Here is a 23,934-nt window from a genome sequence, read left to right as displayed (position 1 = left end):
TCACCTTCTTGGAAATCAGGACTTTGGATGCAATGGTGCAAAGATCAGGCATGGAGGTACTGGCAAGCCCAGAGGGCATACAGCCTGACGCCCAGAGTGTTCTTCATAAATAGCAGATGGCATTAGTTTCAATCATGGACAAAATATTTGCTTTTCCCTCTTGCTTCCTATTTAGGAAAAGCCCTTTCCTTCAAGGGAAAAAAATATTGCCTAATCTTAAGTATTCTTTGTATGTGCACAATATACATGGATCTGTTGATAATGCAGTCAGCTTTATATAGACAATATGCCCAACTTGGTGTTAGATGAAGGGAAGGTGATGTGAAGATGTGGGTATATAGAAGGAACAAGCTGCAGTCACTAGAGCCATTGAATAAACATCAATGGAGACAGGAGATCAAATGATCACCCCTGAGCCTGGAGGAAACAGAGCTCAGGCACTGCACCTGTATAACGGGACAGGGGCCTGGCTCTGTCCTGCAGACCTGCTCTCCCTCTGACTCACTGTGTCAATGCCTGTCAGGGGCGCAGGGCTTGCTGGCTACCCAGCCACCCCACCAGCTCCTCTTCTCCCCAGGTCACCTAACTGTTGCCGGGCTCAGAAGATGCACTCATTTGCATTATTGTAGAAGGACAAAGAAGCCACTAAGAGCTTTTCTGTCTGCCTGGTGCTTAGTGCAGCCTCTTCCATCTGGTCCCTGCTCACTCCAACATGATCAGCTCTTCTCTGATCCCCCATCTTCATGCTCTTGAATTAGATGCCCTCACCTGTGCTCCAATCAGGCCAGACCATCAAGGAGAAAATTCAGACAACCTATACTGCCAGGGAGGTCTACCAGTGTTCTTCAGGAACACACAGAGTGAGCAGGTATATTTAGATTTCCCAGTTTGGATGGTCAGACATTTTGGATCCTGGAATGGTTTGGATAAGAGGTATCCCCCAAAGCTCCTGTGTTGATGTAGGAACGTTCAGAGGTAAAATGACTCGATTGTGAAAGCTGTCACCTAATCAGTCCAACTTACTGTGAATGGACTAACTATGTGGTAACTATAGACAGGTGGGACATGGCTGGAGAAAGTGGGTCAATGGGGGATGTGCCCGGGAAGAATACAGCTTCCCTGTGGCCCTTTCTCCCTCCCCCCCTCCTTCCTGGCCATCATGAATAGAACAGTGGCCCTCTGCCATGATGTTCTGCCCCACCGTGGGCCAGAGCAATGGAGTTGGCCAAACATGGACTGAATCTCTGAAGGCATGAGCCCAACTTTTCTCCTCTAAGTTGATCTTGTTGGTTATTTGGGTCACAGCATCAAAAAATTGACTAACACAGATACAAAATTCTTTGAAAAGAGATATTTACTAAAGAGGATATTATGTGGAACACAAATGAGGGGGAAAAACACTTCTTTTACTAAAACTACTTTTAAAAAATCCTAACGACTAACATAACTTAACAGTCATATCTTACACCTAGACACCCTGTCTCCAGTTGCTAACAAAGGGCACCTTCTGAAAAATGTGTTATTAAGTGACTCTGTCATATAGTGATCATTAGAATGTACTTAACACAAACTAAGATGGCTGTGATGTCCCTAAGTCATACAGTCCAATGGGACCACAATCACATATGGCTGTTTTTGTCTAAAATTTCATTATGAGGCAAATGACTGTATTTTCACATAATATTAATTATTCCTACTGAAGGACTTAATATCTGTGGATATTACTTGTATTCCAAAGTAAAATGGTGATAAGATGACCAGTACTGAGAAATAATTCCGCTGAATTTCAATACAGATGAAAGGTAATTCTTTGAAACGAAACTTGGGAGAAGATAAAGATAAAACTTGGGAGAAGATAAAGATAACCGATGATATAATTAAAGCAAAACTCATCCTCTTTGCCAGAAAGTTAAAAAGTTACAAAACAAACTCACACAATATTATTCAGGGGATACGTTTTTTCTTTGCATAAAACATTCTAATGGAGCAAGAGATCCAGAACACAAACAAAACTCCATACACAGTACCAAGAAATAATGAGTCCCACAAGGAAACACACAGCAAAGGAAGAGACAGGGATGAAGGATGGATGAGGTGGAAGGGTTGTGTGTATGTGTGTTCGGGCCTTGAATAAAAGAATTTTATGCAGAAGAGAATATTTATCTGAGAAATGAACTGAGGAAGTTATATATGCTAAGTTACCTAGGGAAAGATTTCAAAGGGACTGAACAGATACTACAAAAGACGGACCTCACTTGACACCTTTAAAGAGCATCCAGAAGCACAGTGTAGCACAAAATGTTATGAAGCCAGAGAGAAGCAGTGAATACAGTCAATTTTGCTTCCTTTAATCTACAGAAGTTCTTTCTTGAAAACAACTTCAATTGTACGGTACACAAAATCCATGGTCATTTGCAGCAAGAATTAAAGAAAATAAAATTCCATGAATTTTGTAATTGGAAGCCATATGCAATAGTCCAGGGGAGGACTGAGAGGCAAGCCGTAGTGGTAATGGGGAAGTGATGGAAGCTGACAGACCCCACATATTTTCAAAGGATTTGGGATTGACAGGATACACTGATGGAGCCAATGTGGGGTGTGCAGGAATAGAGGTCACTGGTGACTCCAAGGATCTTGGCTCAAGCATCTGGTAAATACGGCAATATTTACTGACAGGTGGATGCCCAGGGGAGATAGGTTTGGTGGTGGGGAGGGTGTGGAAGATAATAATTTGTGTTTAAGCATGCTCATTTTCTTATATTTTTGACACCCAAACAGAAATGGAGTTTGATGCTTACGGGGAAAGCTTGAAGCCAAGTGGAAGGATTGGATAAGGATCTGACCATAGCCAATCCCAGCCTGTAGAAAATTTCATGAGGAATTAAAGACTGATATTTCTTTACAGGTTTGGTTCTTAAGTCTCACAGAAATAAGTGGAAAATTGACACTAGGGATGATGGCTTGTGGCTGTAACAAAATACCTGAGAAAAATAACTTAAGGACAGAAATATTTATTTTTAGCTCACAGCTTCTGAGGTTTCAGTCCCTGATCACTTGGGTCCAATGATTCTGGACCTCTGATGAGCAGAAAGAGATGGAGGAAGGGGCTGCAGATGCATCTAATCCCCAAGACCACATCCTCAAGGACTCACTCCCTCCATCCAGATCTCACCTCCTACAATAATCACCACCTTCAATAGTTCATTCAGCTATGAACCCAACAATGGATTAATCCATTCCTGGGGCCAGAATCCTCCTGATATAATCACTTTCCAAGAGCCAAAGCCTTTGGGGGACATTCCAGATCCAATGCATGACATCTTGACACCTGATTTGTTTCAGATTCAGATTGTTTTTCTTTCAGATTTTAGGAAGGTCCTATACTGCATACACCAAGTATCAGTGACTAGGCGGAAATCTTACACATGACTATTTCTGCAATAAAACACATGGATATTCACATTAAGCAGGATAAATAAAGAACATAAACAGCCCCAAAGTTGGAACATTCAGATTTTGTTGCTATATGAGTTTGGGTTTTATCATTTTAATCACTTTGCTTCTGGAATTAGGCATTGCAGAGAAGCAAGTGTGTATCTTTAATAATAGAAAACATTAGTGTAGCTAATGAATAGACCCAGGCCCAAAAAATTAAAAAGCCATTAAAAAAACAGGATAAGGAGAGCATCCAAGAAATATACGAGGTTGGAGAATAAATTTTTAATGTGTCCTTAACATAAAAATAAAAGAAATAGGCTTTTTAGAAGAGATCTGGAGACACATTCTGTTTTCCTGCGAGAGGAAGGTTAATGCAATAAATCTAAGGCAAGCACTGCAGCCAGTCTGAATCTGTGCTAGAAAAAAAAAATGATAGTAAGTTTACAAAAACATGCAGTTTTCTTTAATCCATAGTGTAAATAATTTTATACATAAAAACCAAATCTCTTTAAGCTAAATTTTAACTCCATTCATGAAATCTAGAATTATTGCCTAGATAAAGGGTGAAAGCTCATATAAGATACACAATCTATTATTACAGCAGCGATGACAAGACTATATAACAGCCAATATCAACTCATCCTTTTAAGAAAATGATAAACCTAAGACAATCAATGAATTTTATTTCTGAAAAAGTAACTGATACAGAACACACCAGAGAGGCCACACTCATCAAGAATATAATCGTGATTCAACTTATATTTTCCTAGAAGATATTATTAAAGTCTACCAATCACTTACCTATTTACTAAAAGCAAGAATGGATGATTGAACAAAGAAAAGGTCCCTTGGATGCTGAGGTAAGTGGAGAAACTCAGCTATCTGCAGAGGCATTTCATAATTCAAACGTGAGACCCTCGCTCTTGGCTATTTTATAACTTTCATGAAACTCCTCATAGTCTCCCCATCTCAGTATGGCCAGTCCTCTTGCATCTCGGAGTTCATGTTACTTCTGCTTTCTAGGACACCTACTTCATCACTCTGCAGCACTCCAAACATTCTCTTCAAGGCCTGTCTAAGCTCCATTCTGCAGTCCCTGGGGTCTGTGTCTCGTAGGTGAACACCCAATAATCATCTCTGGCTGGTCTGTGGGTTCCATCTCTTTAGCATTAACTTTGGTTCACCCTACAAAATTCCGTGCAATCAGAGTAGGCACTGAATTTATTAAATGGTGACTATTTGCAGGTCAGAGGGATGGAGGATGAAGGGAGAGCCATGATAAAGCCCTGCCCTCAAACACTTCTTGGATCAAAATGGCGGAAGGAACCAGATCCTCACAGTACCATGCATCCCAGTTTTAGTGCAACCATGTCCTAGACAAGTGCAGGGCTGGGAGAGACTACGGTCAGTGTGGTTGCTCAAGAAAGGCATCCTGGGAGAGGATGAATCCCACTCATTAATTCGGAAAACATTTGCTGATCTTCTGGCCTCTACATGGAAGAGTTAAACTCCATGGAATGCACTTATTTCCTAGAGCCATTATAACAAAGTACCTCACAAAGTAACTAAGCTCCTAGAGGCCAAAAGACAGAGCTGACCACAGGGCAGCTACCTCTACAAGCACTTGGGAAAGACCTGTTCCACGCCTGCCCACCTCCTAGCTTCTGGTGACCTCAGTGTTCCTTGGCTTGTAGATGTCTTACTTCCTCTTCATGGAGTGTTCTTTCCCTCCATGTGTGTCCATCTTTGTGTTCAAATGTCTTCATTTTAGGAGGAGTCATATTGGATTAAGACCAACCCTATTGACCTCATTTTAATGTGGTTGTAAATATCCAATTTCAAAATAAAGTCAGCTTTCAACATACTGTAGGTTAGAATTCCAGCATGTGTTTTGGAGAAGCACAAGTCAACCCAAACCAGAGATGCAGAAAGACACGACGAGTTCAGAGGACGCTCATGCTGTGATGTGGCTTCAGGAAAGGAAACCAGTCACTCCAGAGAAGCTCAGCTCAGCCCAAGGGGATGGTAGGTGGGGACTGGCATTTGGTGCTACTTACACTATTTTGGATTAATAAGGACCTTATTCTTCACATTATTTCTCCCTAAGCATATTACCTTTTAGAATAAGATTTTTTTAAAAAAAGGAAACAGGGAAAGAAGGGAGAGGAGACAGATGGTGTTGGTTTTAGAATATCTCTTTTATAGGGAAACCGTCCTCAACCTTTTAAATAGCCTTCATCAATGCAGAGCAAGATTTCAAACACATCTGAGTTACTTCCAAACATTAGGTACCAAATTATTTTTGCAATACATTTCAATTAGTTAAATACACAATAAATTAAATATTCACAAAATTAAAACAAAAATTATTCCTCCAAAAAGGCTTTGAGACATAATCACCAATAGAAATGCCACCACCGTGAGGAAATTCAAAGTCTTCTGGAGGATCTCACTGAGATCTACAGCCTGGAATTTCTCAATGTATCTACATAATAAAGAAAACACGATTTTTCAAGTTCAAAGCCTGTGTTCTTGGACCTGTCCTACATAGAGAATCTGCTCATTTATTAAATTTTAAAACTTCAGTATCTTTCAGATGCATGGGATTAAATCAGAGAAAATGAAAGAATAAATTCAATATACTAATGTGAAATCATGCAGAGGCAATGCTAAAATATATTATTCAACAAAACAAGGAAAATTACATAGGATTTGTATTATTCTTAATCTTCCACACTACTTAAGGATATAGTAACAAGAGGCTCTTTCAATATTTTCTTTGAAATGGGCAACTTGCTTTCACATAAAATTTTTTTTCAAAGTAATTCTTAAAATCCTTTTTCTCAATAGAAGTATCTTTTGCAAATATCTTTCCCCATTCTGTAGGTTATCTCTTCACTGTTCACTGCTTCCTGTGTTGTATGGAAGCTTCTTAGTCATAATCTGATTTTTCTACTTGTAGTTTTGTTGGTTGTGATTTTGGAGTTTTCTCCAAAATATCCTTGCCCAAACTAATACCCTGATTTAGTTACTACTCAGTGCATACATGTATCTAACAGACTGTACTTCCTATATGTGTAATTGTTATGTGTCAATTGAAAACAAAATAAAAAGTGTACATGAAGACTGTTTCTCTTTACAGGTTTGCAGCAATGAGTAGTGATTCTAATTATTGGAAAACATACCCAGATGCTCTCTTCTCGTCGATATTGCTTCCAGTTCCTCCCACTGTCACTGAACATCAGGAGGTAGCTGGTCACCCAGTCGGAGCTCCCGTATCCACCCTGGGTGGCCACAGCGGTGACCTCCATTCTCTCTCCAAGGTCAATCTGCAGCCATTGGTATTTATTTGACACAAGTGGGGTCCATCCACCAGCTCCTTTTTTGAGGCAGAAAAAAGAAGGAGAATGGTAAGGAGGAGGAGGAAATAACTTAGCATATCTGTTCCTGGAGTAGCAAACAGTCAGCTTAGAAGTATACATAAACTTGAGAAAATCATAGATTCGTGTTAGAAAAAAAGAAACTGAACGAGGAAGGACCCTACATTCTCCTCACATTTAGCCAGATGACTCCTGCCATTCAGAGGGTCCCACTGAGTGGAGGAAGTGTCTGATGTCATGTGGGCAGCCAGTTCATCATTCCCGTCATTCCTGGGGGACCAGTTTTGTCCTTTGTCAAACACAAGAGACTAAATTCCTACAGTAAGGCACAGTATTGAGCATTAAGTAAATGAAAATAGTCAAAACACAGTCCTTGCGCTCAGACTGCCTACAGTCGAGGCAGACACTAGTTCACGGGGCTGGTGGCTGGGCTCTGGGGTGAAGCACCTGTTTTGCATTCAAGAGGCCCCAAGTTAGATCTTCAGTGTCCCAAAAAATAAAAGGGATTTCAAACTACAGCGTACTTGTGAACAGATCTCATTTATACATGGAATTTAAAGAAGTGGATCTCAGAGGTAGAGAATAGAACAGGGTCACCAGGGACTGAGGGTATGTGATGGAGAGACAATGGTAAAACCTGAAAATTAAAAATGAATGAACAGGTCCAGAGGAGGGAGTGGAGGAGGGAGTCCCCGGCAGGGCTGTGGGCTCTCTGGCTGTAGCACAGGGAGTTGGGGAGAGCCCCACAGAGTGCCTGTGTCTTAGACAATGAGAAGTCTGCCAAGTATCATGAATCAAGCACAGAGTCTGCTGGGCACAGAGTCAAGATTCTGCTCTTTTTGTTTTGACAAAGGTCACACGGGAACCAAGAATAGCAATGGCTGGTGAGGTCTTATTGATGCTTGTCATTTTTCTGGTCAAATAAATAAAATGGGAGATATTTCTGAACTACTGTTTCTTTAGTAATCAACATTCTGGACACTGCTATTTTCTAACTCGGGGTACGTGTCTTTTTATTAGGGATTATTTTTGTAACTATACCCTAATTTGTAAAATATTCAGTACCATGTCCAGCATAATGTAAAGGTTCAAAAAAGCTTGTTATTGTTGACATAACTGGGAAAAGAAATGAATGAGGGGATGATATTACACCATTATATGATGGGATGTAGGAGTGCAGAGAACTGTATTTATAGGCACCTCTCTGAATTGATAAGCACAATTTAAATACTATGTGCTTATGAGCTCAAATTTTACAGATTCTTTAGAATTCAGGTTCTAAGATTTCTTTTCTTTTTCTTTCTTTTTTTTATCAATCTATGTTCAAAATATTTTCCCTTTGAATGTACCATAAGCACAAACCTTTTTGATCCAGACTCTGAAGATATATATGTATATATATGTATATATATGCACACACATATATTTATACATATACTTACAGATACTGATAGATAGATGGTAGACGGATGGATGGATAGATAGATAGATATGGGGGGGGGAGTTGCTTTGCTTTTTATTGCTCTATACTTTAACTTGAAGATCCTGGGAGGTAGCCAAGCATGGTGGTACACACCTGTAATCCCAGCAGCTCTGGAGGCTGAGGCAGGAGGATCAAAGCAAGCCTCAGCAAAAGTGAGGCCTTAAGCAACTCAGTGAGAACCTTTTCTAAATAAAATCCAGGTAAGCTGCTTATCTCCTAAGGCTACCTTTGGAATTAAATGACAAAATTCCTGTAAAGTGAACTCTGTGCCTGACCCAAAGCTCTCAATGGTTAAAAATTGAGAGATGTTTCACAAGAGTGGAAATGGGTAGGTAGTGCTCTCTGACTGCCTGAAAAGTGAAGTATGCTGGGAGGATCAGGAGTGGGGAAGAAACCACGGGAGCAGTTTCCACTGAGGTGCACATAAGGTGTCTCCCAAATCCTTGCACGGTCTCTGGCAGGGACAAACGTAAATTGTGCTGCAGATCATCCAAGATTCAATCTTCCCTCATGTAAAAGAGCATGCTGTGTGAATGGAGGATGATCCCCATGTGCAGAAGGACACCTACTGTGCCCACCTCCTACCTGTGAGTGTCAGAAAAGTAGGGGAGACTTCAGTGGCCCAATATGCAGAGTTGGCCACCATTAAGTCACTGTCTTCTAGACAACATCCCAGACTCTTTTATTGGGGGAGATTGGGGATGGGTTCTGGGGATGGAACTCAGGAGCACTCAACCACTACCCTTTTTTATTTTGAGACAAGGTCTCCCTAAATTGCTAAGTCTCCCTAAGTTGAACTTGTGATCCTCCTGCCTCAGCCTCCTGAGCTGCTGGGATAACAAACTCTTAATAGCATATTATTTTGAAGGTGCTGATGGGACATGAAGGTCCTATGTAGATGCACAAAGGATGTAATGTAGGTTTGGAGTGGAGTCGGGTACTCCGGAAGTGCAGGCAGTGTGACACTCCATCCTCCTGGTCAGACAAGGCCCAGGATCCTACAGCGGATGCACAGTAAGAGTGAGGGTTTATCTGTTGGCACTTTCCTGTTGAGATCTACCAGATCCCTGAGGTTGGGGTTTGGATGGGGAACAACACCAGAAAGCTCCTGTATTGAAACATCGTCCCTATTATGGATTAGATAGGATGTGTCCCTCCAAAGCTCAGGTGTGAGACAATGCAATAACTTTCAGAGGTGAAACGATTAGAAGGAGAGCCTTAACCTAATCAGTGCATTGACCCTCTGATGTGGATTAGCTGTGTGGTAACTGTACGAGGTAGAGAGTGGCTAGAGGAGGTAGGCGATCAACCCAATGGATTAATAGTCCTGCAATGAATTCATTGTTAGATACTTTGTTCACTATGATGAGAAGCTAACATACCACTCTCCCAAGTCCACGTAAAGTTTAATAACTGTGAAATCCTTCCACGGTTCACCTAACTAACAACAAAGAGTCCCAAAGGTACAACACTACTGAAACTGCATTTCTTTTCCTGTTTTTTAATTTTTTTAAACAATTGTTTCACAGAAGAGTTGGAAAAAGGCGAAAGAGATGCTATTAACCAATCCCTCTCCCCAATATTATTGTACATTGGGAATTTTATACATTTCACTTGAGACCTCAGAGGAACTATTAAGTATTTTGGATTTTCCCCCTCATCATTAGCTAGCATTGATGGTATAGTCCATGTTCTTTGACTGTATATTTTTGTTAAAAAAAAAAAAATTCTGTATTTTCATTCCCTCTCACCCCAGGTCCAGAAAAGTAATCAACACAGAAACACATGTGGAGAAGGAGAATGAGAGAAAATGAATCAGCCTGTTCCTGGTGTGCTGCCCTGGGATCATGAGTTATCATTAGAAGAAAGAGAAACCCTGGTCATCCCTGTCCTCTGTCACTCACAGTTTGCTAGATTGTTTTAATAAGGGCACTCCTGCTCACAGACAGCAATACATTCCAGTTACTCCATTGTACCTGTGCCAAGAGGCAGTATTCATATGCAAATCAGCCATCCCGTTCAGCCACTATGGATAAAGTAATGAACCCTGGAATTAGAAGAATTGCACCAGGTGTGGCAGCCTCAGGAAACCTGCAATCCCAGCTGGGCTTCAAGGATGTGTTGCTTTGCAGGTGACTTAATTACACACTGAATAGTCATGGTGGGAAATAGAAAATCACTGTCCCACGGCGCTGGTCTAGTTGCTTTCATTAAAGGCAGCTTTGGTGGTTGGTAATGAAGGCCACACTGGAGTCATGGAAAAAGAAAGTTGGCTGACTCTACCAACGGGTGTGTGGCAATTGCCCCGTCATCTGTCTCTGGAACAAAGTTGTCCTTTGTTGTTTAATTAATTAGTTGTCTTTTGTTGTTTAATTAATTATTTTTTTGGCATTGTAGTTGTTTTTGTTTAAAACTGTAGAGCCTGGAGTGCGGCTCTGTGGTAGAGAACTGGCCTGGCATGCACATTCTTCCCCCTCACCACACACACAAATAATAAAACATTAAAAGGACAACACTAACCACTCTCATAGGATTGCAAGGAGAACCACGGAGTCATTGATGCTAAAGCACTTTGGAACTGAAAATTTTTATACAAATGTGATGTCATATTCAATTTTTGTTTTCTTTAAGTTAAAACTAATGAAAGTGTTTGTGCAAACGGTAGAGTCAAGATTACACACTGAACAATTCCACTTAACCTGGGAGCATCTTTGCATAGTCTATTTGATGGTCACTAAAGCTAAAGACACCTAAAAGGCACTGGGCATGTGCCCCCAGCTCATCCCCTAAGCTTATCACTGGCTCCACTCCTCCTCTTCACCCTCCTCCCTCCCCTGCATTCTGGCAGGACAATGCATCTGAGCTAACTGAGGTGTCACAAAACACTCAATGGAACTATAGGCAGAGAGCTCAGCCTGTAGTCGATCCTTAGAACCTGTGATGATCAGAACGTCATCCCACCCATTCATTAGGTATGTTCTGACAGGTGCATTTCACTACCTGAATGAGACTAAGCAAAGTCCAGGAACTAAAGATTTCCCTCCTGATTGCTATCATGTGATGAACAGCAGAGGCTGCTTTTTAAAGGGCAGTTATTTTGTGAAGACTGACTTGGGGACCACAGCAGGAATGCTGAGCTTCGCTACCATATTGTTTCTATATGAGCACATGACTTGGCACTTGTTGCATCCACGATTTTCTCCATTGTTACACCTCAGAGCTCTGAGGAAATGTTTGAAATTTTGCCACTTATTTTGCAATGGAAATGGAAAGAAGAGAAATGAAAAACAGTGAGGCATGCATTGTGTGCTGAGAATGCTACTAGGTATTTCCATCCACATTATCATTTTTTTTATTTCTAAAAGCATCCAGTGATTCAGCTTTATTGCATCCATTTTACTAATGAGAAAATAATAAACAATTAATTTACATACACGTAAAGATATTATTTTAAAAATCAGCTCCTCTTTCATTTTTTAATCTCATCCAGGAACATATTCACATGACTTATCAATCACTTAGTGCTTTTTGTTTATAAATAACCTGGGTGAATTTGGTCACTATTTTGTAAGTTTTCTGTCTGGGTAGACAATCACATTTTACTACCTGAAAGTGTGAATGAACAAGTTGAGTAGAAATCCCTCAGCAAAAACCATATTGCTTCTAGTTTAAAAAAAAAAGCAATAAAATTCCCATTACTATAGTACATATAAGAGGTGGCACTGTAAGAGCATACTGACTTTATTAATAAGGGAAGTTATGCAAAAGTAAATCATCATCATCATCATCATTATCTCCATCACCACCACTATCATCATCACCACCACCACCATCACTATCATCACCACATTCACCTCCACCACCATCATCACCACCATCACCAACATCATTACCACCATCAGCACCATCATTACCACCATTATCACCACCATCACCATCATCATCTCTATCACCACAATCACAATCATCATCTCTATCACCACCATCACAATCATCATCTCTATCACCACCATCATCATCACTACCACCACCATCATCACCACCATCACCACCATCATCAAATCACTATCATCATCACCACCATCACTACCATAACCATCAACACCATCATCACCATCACCATCACCACCATCATCAGCACAACCATTATCACCACTATCATCATCATCATCATCCTATGCATTCCTCAACATGTGATGAGTACCAAGACTAAAAGGTACCCAAGAACACAAACTATAAATAAACAAAGTAAACATACAAAGCTAACTACCAGTAGGGGATTCTAGCAAGCCATCAAGTAAATAATTAAATTGATCTCATCACAAAGAGATAATTTCCTATAAGACAATTGTTTCAAATGTGATTTTATCCAAATATGTTTGCTTTTTTCCTCATGTAATTGACTCTTAATACATTGCAGAATCATTACTGATTTCAGGTGTTGCCAGTAGGTAAACAGGCAGCAGGAGGTGAGAGATGAGAGTGGGTCCATCACCACTCCTACATTCCAGTGTGATTTTTAAGTATTTCTAGGGAAGGAGTAGGGTGGATTTTAAGTGAACTTCCTTATCCCACTTCTGAGATTTATGGGCTTTAAACTCCAAAGTTTTTTGTCAGTAAGTCTGCCTTTTTGTTGAGGTAATTTAAACATTTCCTTGAGGCCTGATTTCATTAGATTTTTTTTAATGAATTTCTAACCAGACATGTGCAGAATTTCAAGTATTACAGTCTTTTTAACCAAGTAAAATATATACTTATCTTGCCAGAGAATCTATCTTTTCACTCTGGTCTTCTTTTAGCTATTTTTCTTCTACCTTGGAAGACTGATGTAGGAAGAACATTCAACCTCCCAAAAATATGTTCATTAGGAAGAATTACCCTTACCTATGGCTCAGATCTCAGAGTGTATGGAACAACTTATAGAATTTATTGTCTTACAAAATGCATTTATACCCTCTGATAGCCTGAAAATTAACAAATAATAGATGAAGCAAATAAAATCGAAGAGAAGATGATAGACTTAAAAATTAACCATACAATCATATTAAATATAAATGGTATAAACACTGTTAATTAAATGTCAATGGTGTCAGATTAGATCCAACTATGTGCTACCTACAAGAAATATACTTTAAAAATAAAAACACAAATAGGTGAAATGTAAACAAATGGAAAAAAGATATCATCATGCTAACACTAATCAAAAAATATACATATATGGATTGATGTTATTAGACAAAGTAGATTCCAGAGAAAAGTTATTGCAAAGGATAAAGAAGAACATTTCATAATAAAAAGATGCTCAATTGTCAAGAAGTTCTAATAATCCTATACATGTAACAACAGAGCTTCAAAATACATGCAGCAAACCTGATGAAACTGAAAGAAACAGACAAATCCACAGTTATAGTAAGAGACTGTATTATCTTTCTCTCAATGATTGGCAGAACAGAAAGGCAGAAAAAGAGCATAGAGACATCACTATCAACCAGTATGATTCTTTGATATTTATGAAATATTCCATCCAACAATAAAATAAATAGTATTTTCAAATTCACTTGGAAGTTTCAAGGAAATAGACCATATTCTTAATCATAAACATGCTCAATAAATTTAAAATGATTTAATTAATGCAAAGAATATTGTCTGTGATATGCAACATATTTAAATTAGAAATCAATAAAGATCTTTGGAAATTTGAGAAACATTAAGAAACTTAACTACCAGACTAAATGATCCATGAATCAAAGAAAAAACAAAAAGAGAAACCAGAAAATATTCTAAATGGAATGAAAGTAAAAATACAACATATCAAAATCTATGAAATGCAACTTCTAAGCATCTGTCCAAAGAAATAAAGAGCTACAAGGAGTCTCATTCCCACCTGTTATAGTCAGGTTTGTAAATTGCTGACACCTTCCCAGAGCAGGCTGGTGGGACAGGGAGAAATCCTCAGGCACCTCAGAGGCTAGGGGTGTGCACCCTGTTGCAGGTATTTCCTCCACTGGGCACTGACGTCAACACTCAGGCCCTCCACTGAGAGCCCCACTGGGCACTCGCAGAAAATACCAGAAAGAGCCCCTGAGGGTTAAACCACTCAGCCTTTATCCTTCCCCATCTCTGCTGCATCTTGGTTTTGAGGTATGTGGTTCCATTCATCTCCGTAACTGTGTGTAGTTCAATAAAACCGCCATTGTGCATTTTTCATACACTCACTGTGTATAGGATAAGATATGGAATCTCAAGATGTCACTTGAGCAGGCAAGGAAGGCACCTTTCTTTCCTATTTAATGCCATCTGGTATCATGCAAAGAAACTCAAGGGCAAAATGCTCAGAAATAACAATTTCAGTGAAGAATAAATCTGTCTGTATGTGATTCATTGTTCAGTCAACTATAAGTCTCAGTCCATTCTCTTTCAAATATACATTTCCCTAAGTATTAGGCTGTTGAAGTAATTATAGTTTGTAAAGTCACAGGAACACTTTGTATGAGATGATACATGCACTTATTAATTATTGCATGGAATGTGGTAACATCTCAGTATGTGCTCTAAATATTATCATAACGTAAGTGCTGTTGACAAATAATTCAACAGGTAATGCACACTGGGGAAAAAGCAATTCCACCAAGGTTGTCCTATTGAACTCTTTGTGGGAAATAATGACCACCTCAAAAGAATCCAACTGCCAAGCACGATCATGAAGGAAAATGGGCCAATCTCCATCACATGCTGCAGAAATTCAAGAGTGCCTCATATAATGCTGACTTAGTGACTAAGGTATCTGGTTACAGAACCCACTGTGGTGTTTTACCAGCTCCTGTTATTGGCCATGGTTCTTTTAGGTCAGCTCTGTGGCACAAATTAAACTCCCATTCAGCAAGTTGGCGTTATTTTAAAATCACTGGCTTTACAGGAAACAGTAAAGAAAGTACAGAGACATAACATGTATTCATCTTCTACTTTCCCCCAACAGTTACAACTTATATAATTATATTAGAATATCAAAACCAGGAAAATAATGTGTCTGTGAAGTTCTGTGTCACTTCGTAACATGTTGAGAGTCCTGTCACCATCAGCATAATTAAGAAAGAGACCCATCTCATTGCCACAATGCCCCTCCTCATTGTTACTCTTTATAGTTAAGCAGCAGCCACTCATTTTGACCCATCTGTGCAGATCCTTCCTCTATGCCCCAGATTCTCTCTTTTTTCCCCCATTCCTCAGATCCTCAGTTTCCTAACTGGTCCTCCTTCTCTTCTCCATTTTTTTTCATTCTTATGTTTGTTTGCTATATATCATACTGTTTTAGAAACATATGTAGCTGGAGCAGTAGGGCAAGGATATGAACTATTTTTCCAGAAGCAGAAGGGGCAATACCATTAATCCAGTCACCTCTGATAAAGAGGAAGCTTCCTGTTTGAGCTCACATCTGTGCTAGGTATTGCATGACAGCTGAGTTATCATGTATATCACTGGATTTTTTTGAATAAGGAAAACTAAAGGGAGAAAATTTCATAAGAAAGAATGCATGGTGTGGAGACCCTAGAAAGGAGTGTGATGACGTTCCTCTGTGGGAATAGCTTACAAAGCTAAGGAAATGTAGTACCTTTCATATCATTGCTAAATATAATATAATATTGCTGTGGTCATTTAAGTCTTAGAGTGAACATGCAACCCAGAAATTCCACTCCATGGAAATATGCATCCACTCTAAAATTTGAATATTCATAGCAACATTACTCATACCAGAAAAAAAGTAGAAGCAACTCATATGTACATCACTAGTGAATAGATAAACACAATGTGGCATAGCCGTAAGTTAATTACTATTTAACAAAGAGATGCCTCACAAAACCATGGAGTCTTACACTCAGTTCTGTCTTGAAATATTGCATTGTGCAGAGCAATGGAAACTTCTCATAGTTAGAGGCCACGTGCTATAAGAAACCAGGTCAGGGTCATTTCCTACAACGTAAAGATTTTTCTTTTGTTTAGTAACTTGATTTTTAGGTACAGTGCTAAGTTTTCAGTAGGAGCTATCACTTCTAAAGTAAGAAATACATATCTCAACATTGAATGACACACACAAATATCCTGAACCATTCTGTGGAGAGTGGTTTATTTGAATCATGGCCTCTGACTCCCTCAGGGATAGCTTTGGGCTGACAAAGCTGCCTGTTTGAAGTTGCAGGTCAAGATGCCCCAGTTGCTATGGTGATGTGGGGTCCCGGTGGGGTGCTACACGTGAAGCTGTGGGGCTGTATCTATTTTGGCCTTGAGTTCAACACCTTCTCCCAGGGATAGTGAATTCTGAGCAAAACAAGATGACCCTAATGTCTTGCTAGCCCTGTGCCCTTCAGATTGTCTGCTTTGCTGAAACTTCCCCCACAATTAACCTCTCAATGTTACCAACTTGCCGAGCTAGCTCTGAGTCAGCCAAGCCTCACCAGGGCTTGGCGACCCACCTGGCCCCAGCCTTTTCTCCATGTCTGTTTGTCTTTTCTTCATCCCCCATTGCTCCTACACAGCCAGTATATCCATGCACAGGCCAGGCATGAAGCCTCAGCACCATTCACTTCCCTCTTTAATTGGAAGCATTAGGCAAATATTTTCTCTGCCTCTTCATCACCTAGAACCTAGGCAGTGTTTTAAGGAAGCATGATTGTGGGCAGACATCTACGTGGTGATGGATGAGAACGGAGGAAGAAAATACCCGGTGTGTCTCCATTTGCTTTGTGTTTGCAGGAAATCACTCAGGCTTCTGGATTTTCCCTTTTGATGAAACTAATTCCTATGCAATTCTAATTTCCAACCTGACCTATGGGCCTGCTGTTCTCTGGCTGGATTCTTCACATCAGAGCTCGTGGTTTTCAGTATGAAAGCGCTCCCTGAGTCCCTGATAAAGGATTGCCTCTGGCTGTGAAGGAGAGTTAAGGCGGCACTTATTGGTGGGGAGAAAAAGGACAAAGCACACACATGCTTTTGCCTAGGCGGTTTCAAATTGTTTCTGCAAGACTATTCATTTCATCTCGACTCCTGCCCGCCATGTCACACTGACAGGAGGGTGTGCAGTCACAGAAATGGAAAGCAGGTTCCAAGAAAATGCTACTGAGAAAACCCAAAAAATGCTCACAATTAAAGGTATAATGGTCATAAAAATGATAATTTTGATAAGCAAATAGGATAACTGAATACCAGCATGTATTAATGTTTTATTTTTGAAGCTTTTAAAGATCTAAATAACCTGAAATTGCATAGTTTGCTTAAGAATATGGTTAAAAAGAATGAAAAAGAGAGCTGAACTTTTTCTTTTCTTTCTTTTTTTTATTTTTTAAATTTTTACTTATTTGCCTTTTCTTGTTTATAATGTACCATCATATTTTAAGAGTTTTAGTTTTGTAAAAAAATTTAGCAATTTCCCATTCTAACAACTACCAATATAAATTCAATGACCACAAGTCAGTTTTATGGTTAATCTCAAATTTTAAGAACTTGAGATGGAGCATGGAGATCACACATGCACACACACATACACACACACACCCAGACACACATACAGTTATTTGTGTACATTTATTTAACATCTATCAATTTTGAAAAATTAAGTAGGCAAAATTAATCATACAATTGGGATTAGCTTTGCATCCCTTTGTGTTTCTTTGCATAAAGAGGTAAAGGCTGTGCAGTTTCTAGATTAGAATGGAATACATACATTCCCAGACTTCAAGTCAGGAATTTCTAAAAGAAATGTGAATTTCAATTGTGACTACTGTAAATTAGGAGTATTAAAATCATATTTGTGACTGTTAATGCTTTTAAGAACCACTACTCTTTACACTTGTTGGGTTATAATTACTACCTCTTTACAATATTCATTGATGAGGTATCTGATAAGAAGACAGAGCAGACTGTGGGTGAGTTGGTCACACCAGGACCCTGTGGCTTGGGTACCTCCTCTTTGGCCCAGGTGGCACTATTCTCTCCCAGTCCTCCCACTTTCTACAAAGCCTCAAAGACTTCTGTCTTCTTGTCGCAACTCTTTTCAAAAATGCATTTTACATTAATTTTACATTAATTTATCCAATGTTTTGAGTTCCTGAATCATCGTGTGAATTCCATTTCATATCTATTGATATCTTAAACCATAAAAGTCCCTTATTCTGGCTTAACGGAAATCACAGATCAGTTAACTATCTTTGCAATCATTAGAGGGTATCTTCCTACAGCTTTTCTCTAATAGGAAAGAGGGAGTGATGAGATGGTACACATGAACTTCTTCATGGAAGAAAGGTAAGAAGAGCCATGTTCTTTAAGACTCCATAATGAACTTCCTAAATCAATCATAGTTTAATTATTTTTTTAACTTCAGTTCCATGATCTTCAAGACCTGACCTAAGCAGCTCCTACACTAAAGGCCAATCAACAATTTTTAAAAGCAAAACCTGTAATATCCAAGGAATCGCCAGCACAATCATCATCGTCGTCATTTTGCATCCTACGATCTGAACCAGAGGGAGATTGCTACATCCACTGACATTCATAAAGATCTATGGGACAATGGGAAGGGTCCTGAGTTAGCTAGTTCTATGCAGAAAATATTCATATACATTCCACTGGTGGGAATAATCCAAAATGGTGTTGATCTACAAAACATGAGGCATAAATTTAGAATTCAGTGTTCAGTGAAGTATTAAATACAATAGTGAAGAGCTCTTCAGGTTGGTAAATACAGTGGCAACTTTAAAACTCTTTATCTGATTGGCACTCCTGATACAATTAATTAAAAGGCACAAAAATAAATTTTATTTCTAACTCAGAAGTTAAAACTGTCACAGCTACTTCATAATTAAACTGCTTACAATATTTTTCTGTTTTTTTCATTTTAATTTTTATTTATTTATTTTGGTGGTTGTTGCTGCTTTCAACATAGAAATCCATTAATATTATTCTTAGGGCTTTTTCTGCTAGATTTGTTTTAAGTTGTCAATGTCACATCACCAGCAGTGTGGTGACCAATTTCAATGAAACCATAAGGAAACTTGGTCACTGCAAACTAGTTGTACATCATAAGAGCCCCATGGGCTGCCATAACCTAATGGAAAAAGCTTTTTTAGGGTTTGGACATTTCTTTAATAACAACTGACATTATTTGGCATTAATTTGTGTTTTATTCTGAAGTTTTCTACCACATCAGTATATATTATTTCATATTTGCTTCTTGCAAGGCTCTGGGCTAGAAGTTGTGACAGCCATAATAGGCTTAATGGCTTTTATTCCTACTATCATACTAACAATTATTCTTTTCTTCAGAAGCACTTAATAAATACTAGGCTGTGTTGGATTCGATCATATGCTAATTTTATATTGTGGTAAAATATACCTAACATAAAATTTGCCATCTGACCTATTTTTAAGTTCATGGATCTAAGAGATCTGATAGTCTGAAGTACCTTCTTGTTATGCCACCATCAACACTATCCATTTCCAGAACTCTTTCACCTTCCCAAACTAAGACTCTGCACCTGTTGAAGAGTAACCCCATTCCTAGCCCTTGGCAACCACCACTCCACTTCCTGTCCCAATGAATTTCACTGCTCTCCATACCTCATGTAAATAGAGTCATACAGTATTTGTCCTTGGGGACTGGCTTATTTCACTTAGCACAATGCCTTCAAGGTTCATCCATGTTGTAAGACTGTATCAGAATTTCCTTCTTTTTTGTAGCAGAATGGCATACCATTGCATATATATTGTTTCTTGTTTCTCTATTCATCCATCAAATGGATGATTGGGTTGTTTCAACCTCTTGGCTGCTCTGAGTAAATCTGCTGGGAACACTTCTGTACTACATCCAAACTGCTTTAGGTGTGTTCATCTGTTTAATCCTCACTCAGTTTAACTCTCTCATAAAAGGTGCTATTACTAATACCATTTTATATTTGAGGAGACAAAAATGCAAGGAAATAAATCCATTGGTCCTAAATCGCACAGCTTGTAAGTGGTAGCATCAGGGTTAAAATAAAAGCAAACAAAAAAACAGAATCATCTGACTTCAAGCTTATTCCTAATCACTAAGGATAAGATGGCACTCTTCCCTCAGCAGATCTAGAAGAGGAGCAAGAAAAACCATGTAAACACCCAGTCTGCATGCTAGCATGTGATAAATGGTATGAGAGTTTTTTGAGGAATAGTGCTGGACATATTTAATTTGCAGGGGTCAATAAATATGGCTGGCAGCCCAAGCCTACATTATGACCTGTTTCTATGACCAGAGAACTAAGAATGGTTTTAAATTTTAAAGTGGTGCATGTGGGGTGGGCAGAGACTATGAAGGAGGGGGAAGAAAGGAGAAATAAAGCAGTGATCCTAAAAGCCAAAAGCACTTTCTCTCTCTTTAGAAAAAAAAAAAAAAGCTAGCTGACTCCTGTTTTAAAAGGATGGTGAGATTCTTTTTGGCGGGGTGATTAGGAAATAGAAGACACTTCACCCAGGTCCTAAAGTAGAATTTTAAAAAGTTGAAATGAGAGTTGGTCCTGCTGGGGGATTCTGGTAAATGCTGAGGCCCTAATGACAGAAGGATGCAATTCAGGCTGCTATGAAGCCAAAAGGTGAGAAGGGAGCAGAGGTCCCTCAGAGGGAAGGGTAGGCGGAGCCTGTGTGGAGGGTCCCTCCCACAAAGGTAAGGGGAATGAATGCTCCACCTCTTAACCTTAGGAGTGTTTGGCATACAGAGGGGTCCATAAATTCAGGAATTTGGAAAGAATACTCACCACAATTTTAATCTTAGAAAATGAACCAAGGTTTCATAAATATCGTAAGTGATGTCAAGGATTAACTCATGGTGGTGAGAAAGAAATCAATATTTGCAAATCCTAACCAAATTACCTACATGGAGCTCAAGGATGGATGGCAGTAAATTCACTGCATTACCCTTTGTTTCTCTTACGCAGAAAAATCTAATGTAAAGCTACAGGTCCCTGAGGATGGCCTGGTGATTTTCTCAGATGATTCTGGATAAATACAGACATCAGAGCTGTCCACATTCAGCAGACAAATTATCATTTGACTTGAATGGCACATATCAAATCTCAAGTCCGCTGCTTTATCTCGAGAGAAAGCAGTCAGTGGGTTTTGTGCATACTTTGTATCTGTGGCTCTGGTGAGTACAAGTGAGAAGCTCCATTGGTGCAAACACTTTGCATCACATCTAAGTCTTTTTAAGAAAACTTCAAGTCATCCTTCAGGACATGACATTTTGGCCTAGAAGTGGAAGGTCCAAGCTGTTGAGATATTGAATATAGGCCTGTTATGCCCCTGGGACAAATCAGAATCAACACACAGTCAAGTTTCCAATCACAGACCCAGGAGGCAAAGTGTGACTTCATTTTTTTCCATAACCCAAAGAACTTCTCAAAATTGGAGCTCCAATTTGGGCCAAGACCAAAAGTATTCACTCAAGGTCTGGGCCCAGTTCAGGAAACTGGGACCATCTTCACTTGCTACCTGGAGCTGAAGCAGTCCAAACCTGTCACTGTCTTAATGTGCCCTCATGAGGATGTTGAGCAGATTTCTTTTGGGGACAAGCTGCCTCCTCTCCAATAGACACTCGGGAGAACACACTGAAATACAAGAACCTCAGTGGAGATCCCGTGAGGGTGCTCCCCTTCAGAAGCCAGCATCAGGGCAGAGCTTCAGGGGAGAGCCTACCATCTCCCACCCATGCTAAAGTCCAACCCTATTGAAATTTCCTAGGCTGCAGCGATCCCCTCTCTCTGCACAAGACGACCAGCAACAACCTGAGTTAGGAGCAGAGACCCAGGATAGCAGTGAAAAGAATTCAGTGAGTTTGGAATCCAGAGTCATTTACATTGATTGGGCACTGGCCATGGCACACGTAAAGAAGGTCTTTGTGGGAATTAGCAAGTGTCTTAATTTTAAGTCTCAAATCCCTCCACCCCTCAACTCCCAGTGCATTATGATAACGATCAGCACAGATTTTACTTGGTGATTTTTTTGCATGACATTATATATATATATATCTGTCTGTAAATATATATGTAAATAAAAATAAAATATATGTAAATGAATCAATATAAATCTATGACATATAAATATGTATAAATTAATATATGTGCAAATAAGTATATATGTAAATAAAAATTATATATATATATATATATATATATATATATATATATATATATGAACAATGGCTTTCCGGGGCGCTCTCTGATCCATGTGTCAGCCCTCTCGTTTGCACAGCTCACCTGGCAGCTGTTTTCCTGTCCTGTTTCTAGCTGACTTGCACAATCACTCACAAAAGGGTGACTGATTAAATAGAAAGGCATTGCCACCAGCATCAATAGTTTTCAGGAAGATCAGATTTTAAAAAAATGTTAAAGAAATGTGCCAATAGTTCATCCTACTTATCTCTTCAAACAAAATATTAACTTTGTGATGGACTTCAAGAGTTTGTAGGCCACAAAAGGGTGGCACAGACGTTTTGGGTGTTAGGTATGCCACTCTGAACGATGGTTGGGTAGTGCGAACACACTTTGTGGAGGTGGCAGGGGGTGCTGGGGATGGAACCCAGGGCCTCGCACTGGCTAGGCACGTGCTCTCCCTATCCTTCAAATTTTAGGAACCAAAATTCCTAAAATTTGCCAAGTTCATATTGGAAAAACATCATCCCATAGTTATTCTTGAACATTTTATATGACCCAAGTTTTGTTTGAAAATTAGTTGAAAACATGGACACGGTGTCCAAGCACACAGCCACAGGAGGAGCCAGGGATGAGCACATCCCTGTTAAGAAAGTCCAGGTTCCAAACATTCACCCCACACTTCCCTGGTTGGTTGCCTGGGCAAAACTATCACATGCAGAGTCAATTTTGTCTCAGGTTAACACAGATTTTTTTTTTTTATCTATTTGAGTAGTGGTTACTAAAAGTGTTTTCTAAGCTCAATTCTGAAATGTACACGTCTCTGATCATCTTTGTTTCCATGCCTCCAGGAACCATGTAGAGTCACTAATTCATATCCTTGAAGCAGGAACATGGTACAATTTAGTCATAGCTACCAAATCTAAAAAAAAAAAAAAAAATTAGCAATACTCTAAAACACAAAGAAGTATTCAGAGAGACATCCTATATTCTCTTAATTACATTAGCCAAATGGTAATTAACCTCACTTTTTCATTTGGTGAAACATATATTTATTTTTCTCCTATTAAAGTGTCTCAACCACCTGCCTAATTTCGGGGAAGCTTAGATAGCCCGTAGGCAGCAGTCTGAGGATTGCTTCGTGCAGGGGCTAGTTCCTGAGATCCACAGAGTGAGCATGTGAGCAGAACTGAACAGCGCTTCAAAGCAGGTCAGTTGAGGACTTTTCTAGGGAATTATTTAATTAGGGAAAGCTTCAAAGGTAGAAGATCAGTCATGGGGCTATTAAGGCCACATAAGTGAAACATTAAGGGACAGATTTGGGGCAAAATCCATGGAAATGAAGAAGAAAGACTTTTAAGCGTGAAATATTTCAAAGAGAATACTCAGAATTCAGCAACTGGCTAGGAAGGAACAATAGAGCAGAGAAGGACGATTCTGAAATTTTTCTCCCCCCCACAAATTATCC

General features: G+C 39.4%; 1 protein-coding gene across 1 annotated transcript in view; it reads right to left on the bottom strand.

Annotated features, from left to right (window-relative positions):
* LOC124101634 (contactin-associated protein-like 3) overlaps positions 1–23,934 on the bottom strand; it is a 209,584-nt gene that overhangs the window by 148,696 nt on the left and 36,954 nt on the right. Inside the window, exon 3 of the mRNA XM_058583459.1 lies at positions 6,624–6,817. Coding sequence (XP_058439442.1) covers positions 6,624–6,817 — 194 coding nt within the window. The remainder of the gene's footprint in view (positions 1–6,623; positions 6,818–23,934) is intronic.

Source organism: Marmota monax, unplaced genomic scaffold, assembly GCF_021218885.2.
Source record: "Marmota monax isolate L192 unplaced genomic scaffold, Marmota_monax_Labrador192_F-V1.1 WCK01_AAM20220418_F8-fsc00231, whole genome shotgun sequence".
Lineage (NCBI taxonomy): Eukaryota > Metazoa > Chordata > Mammalia > Rodentia > Sciuridae > Marmota > Marmota monax.
The sequence above is the reverse complement of the archived record's forward strand: the minus strand, read 5'-3'. Positions and strand labels throughout refer to the sequence as shown.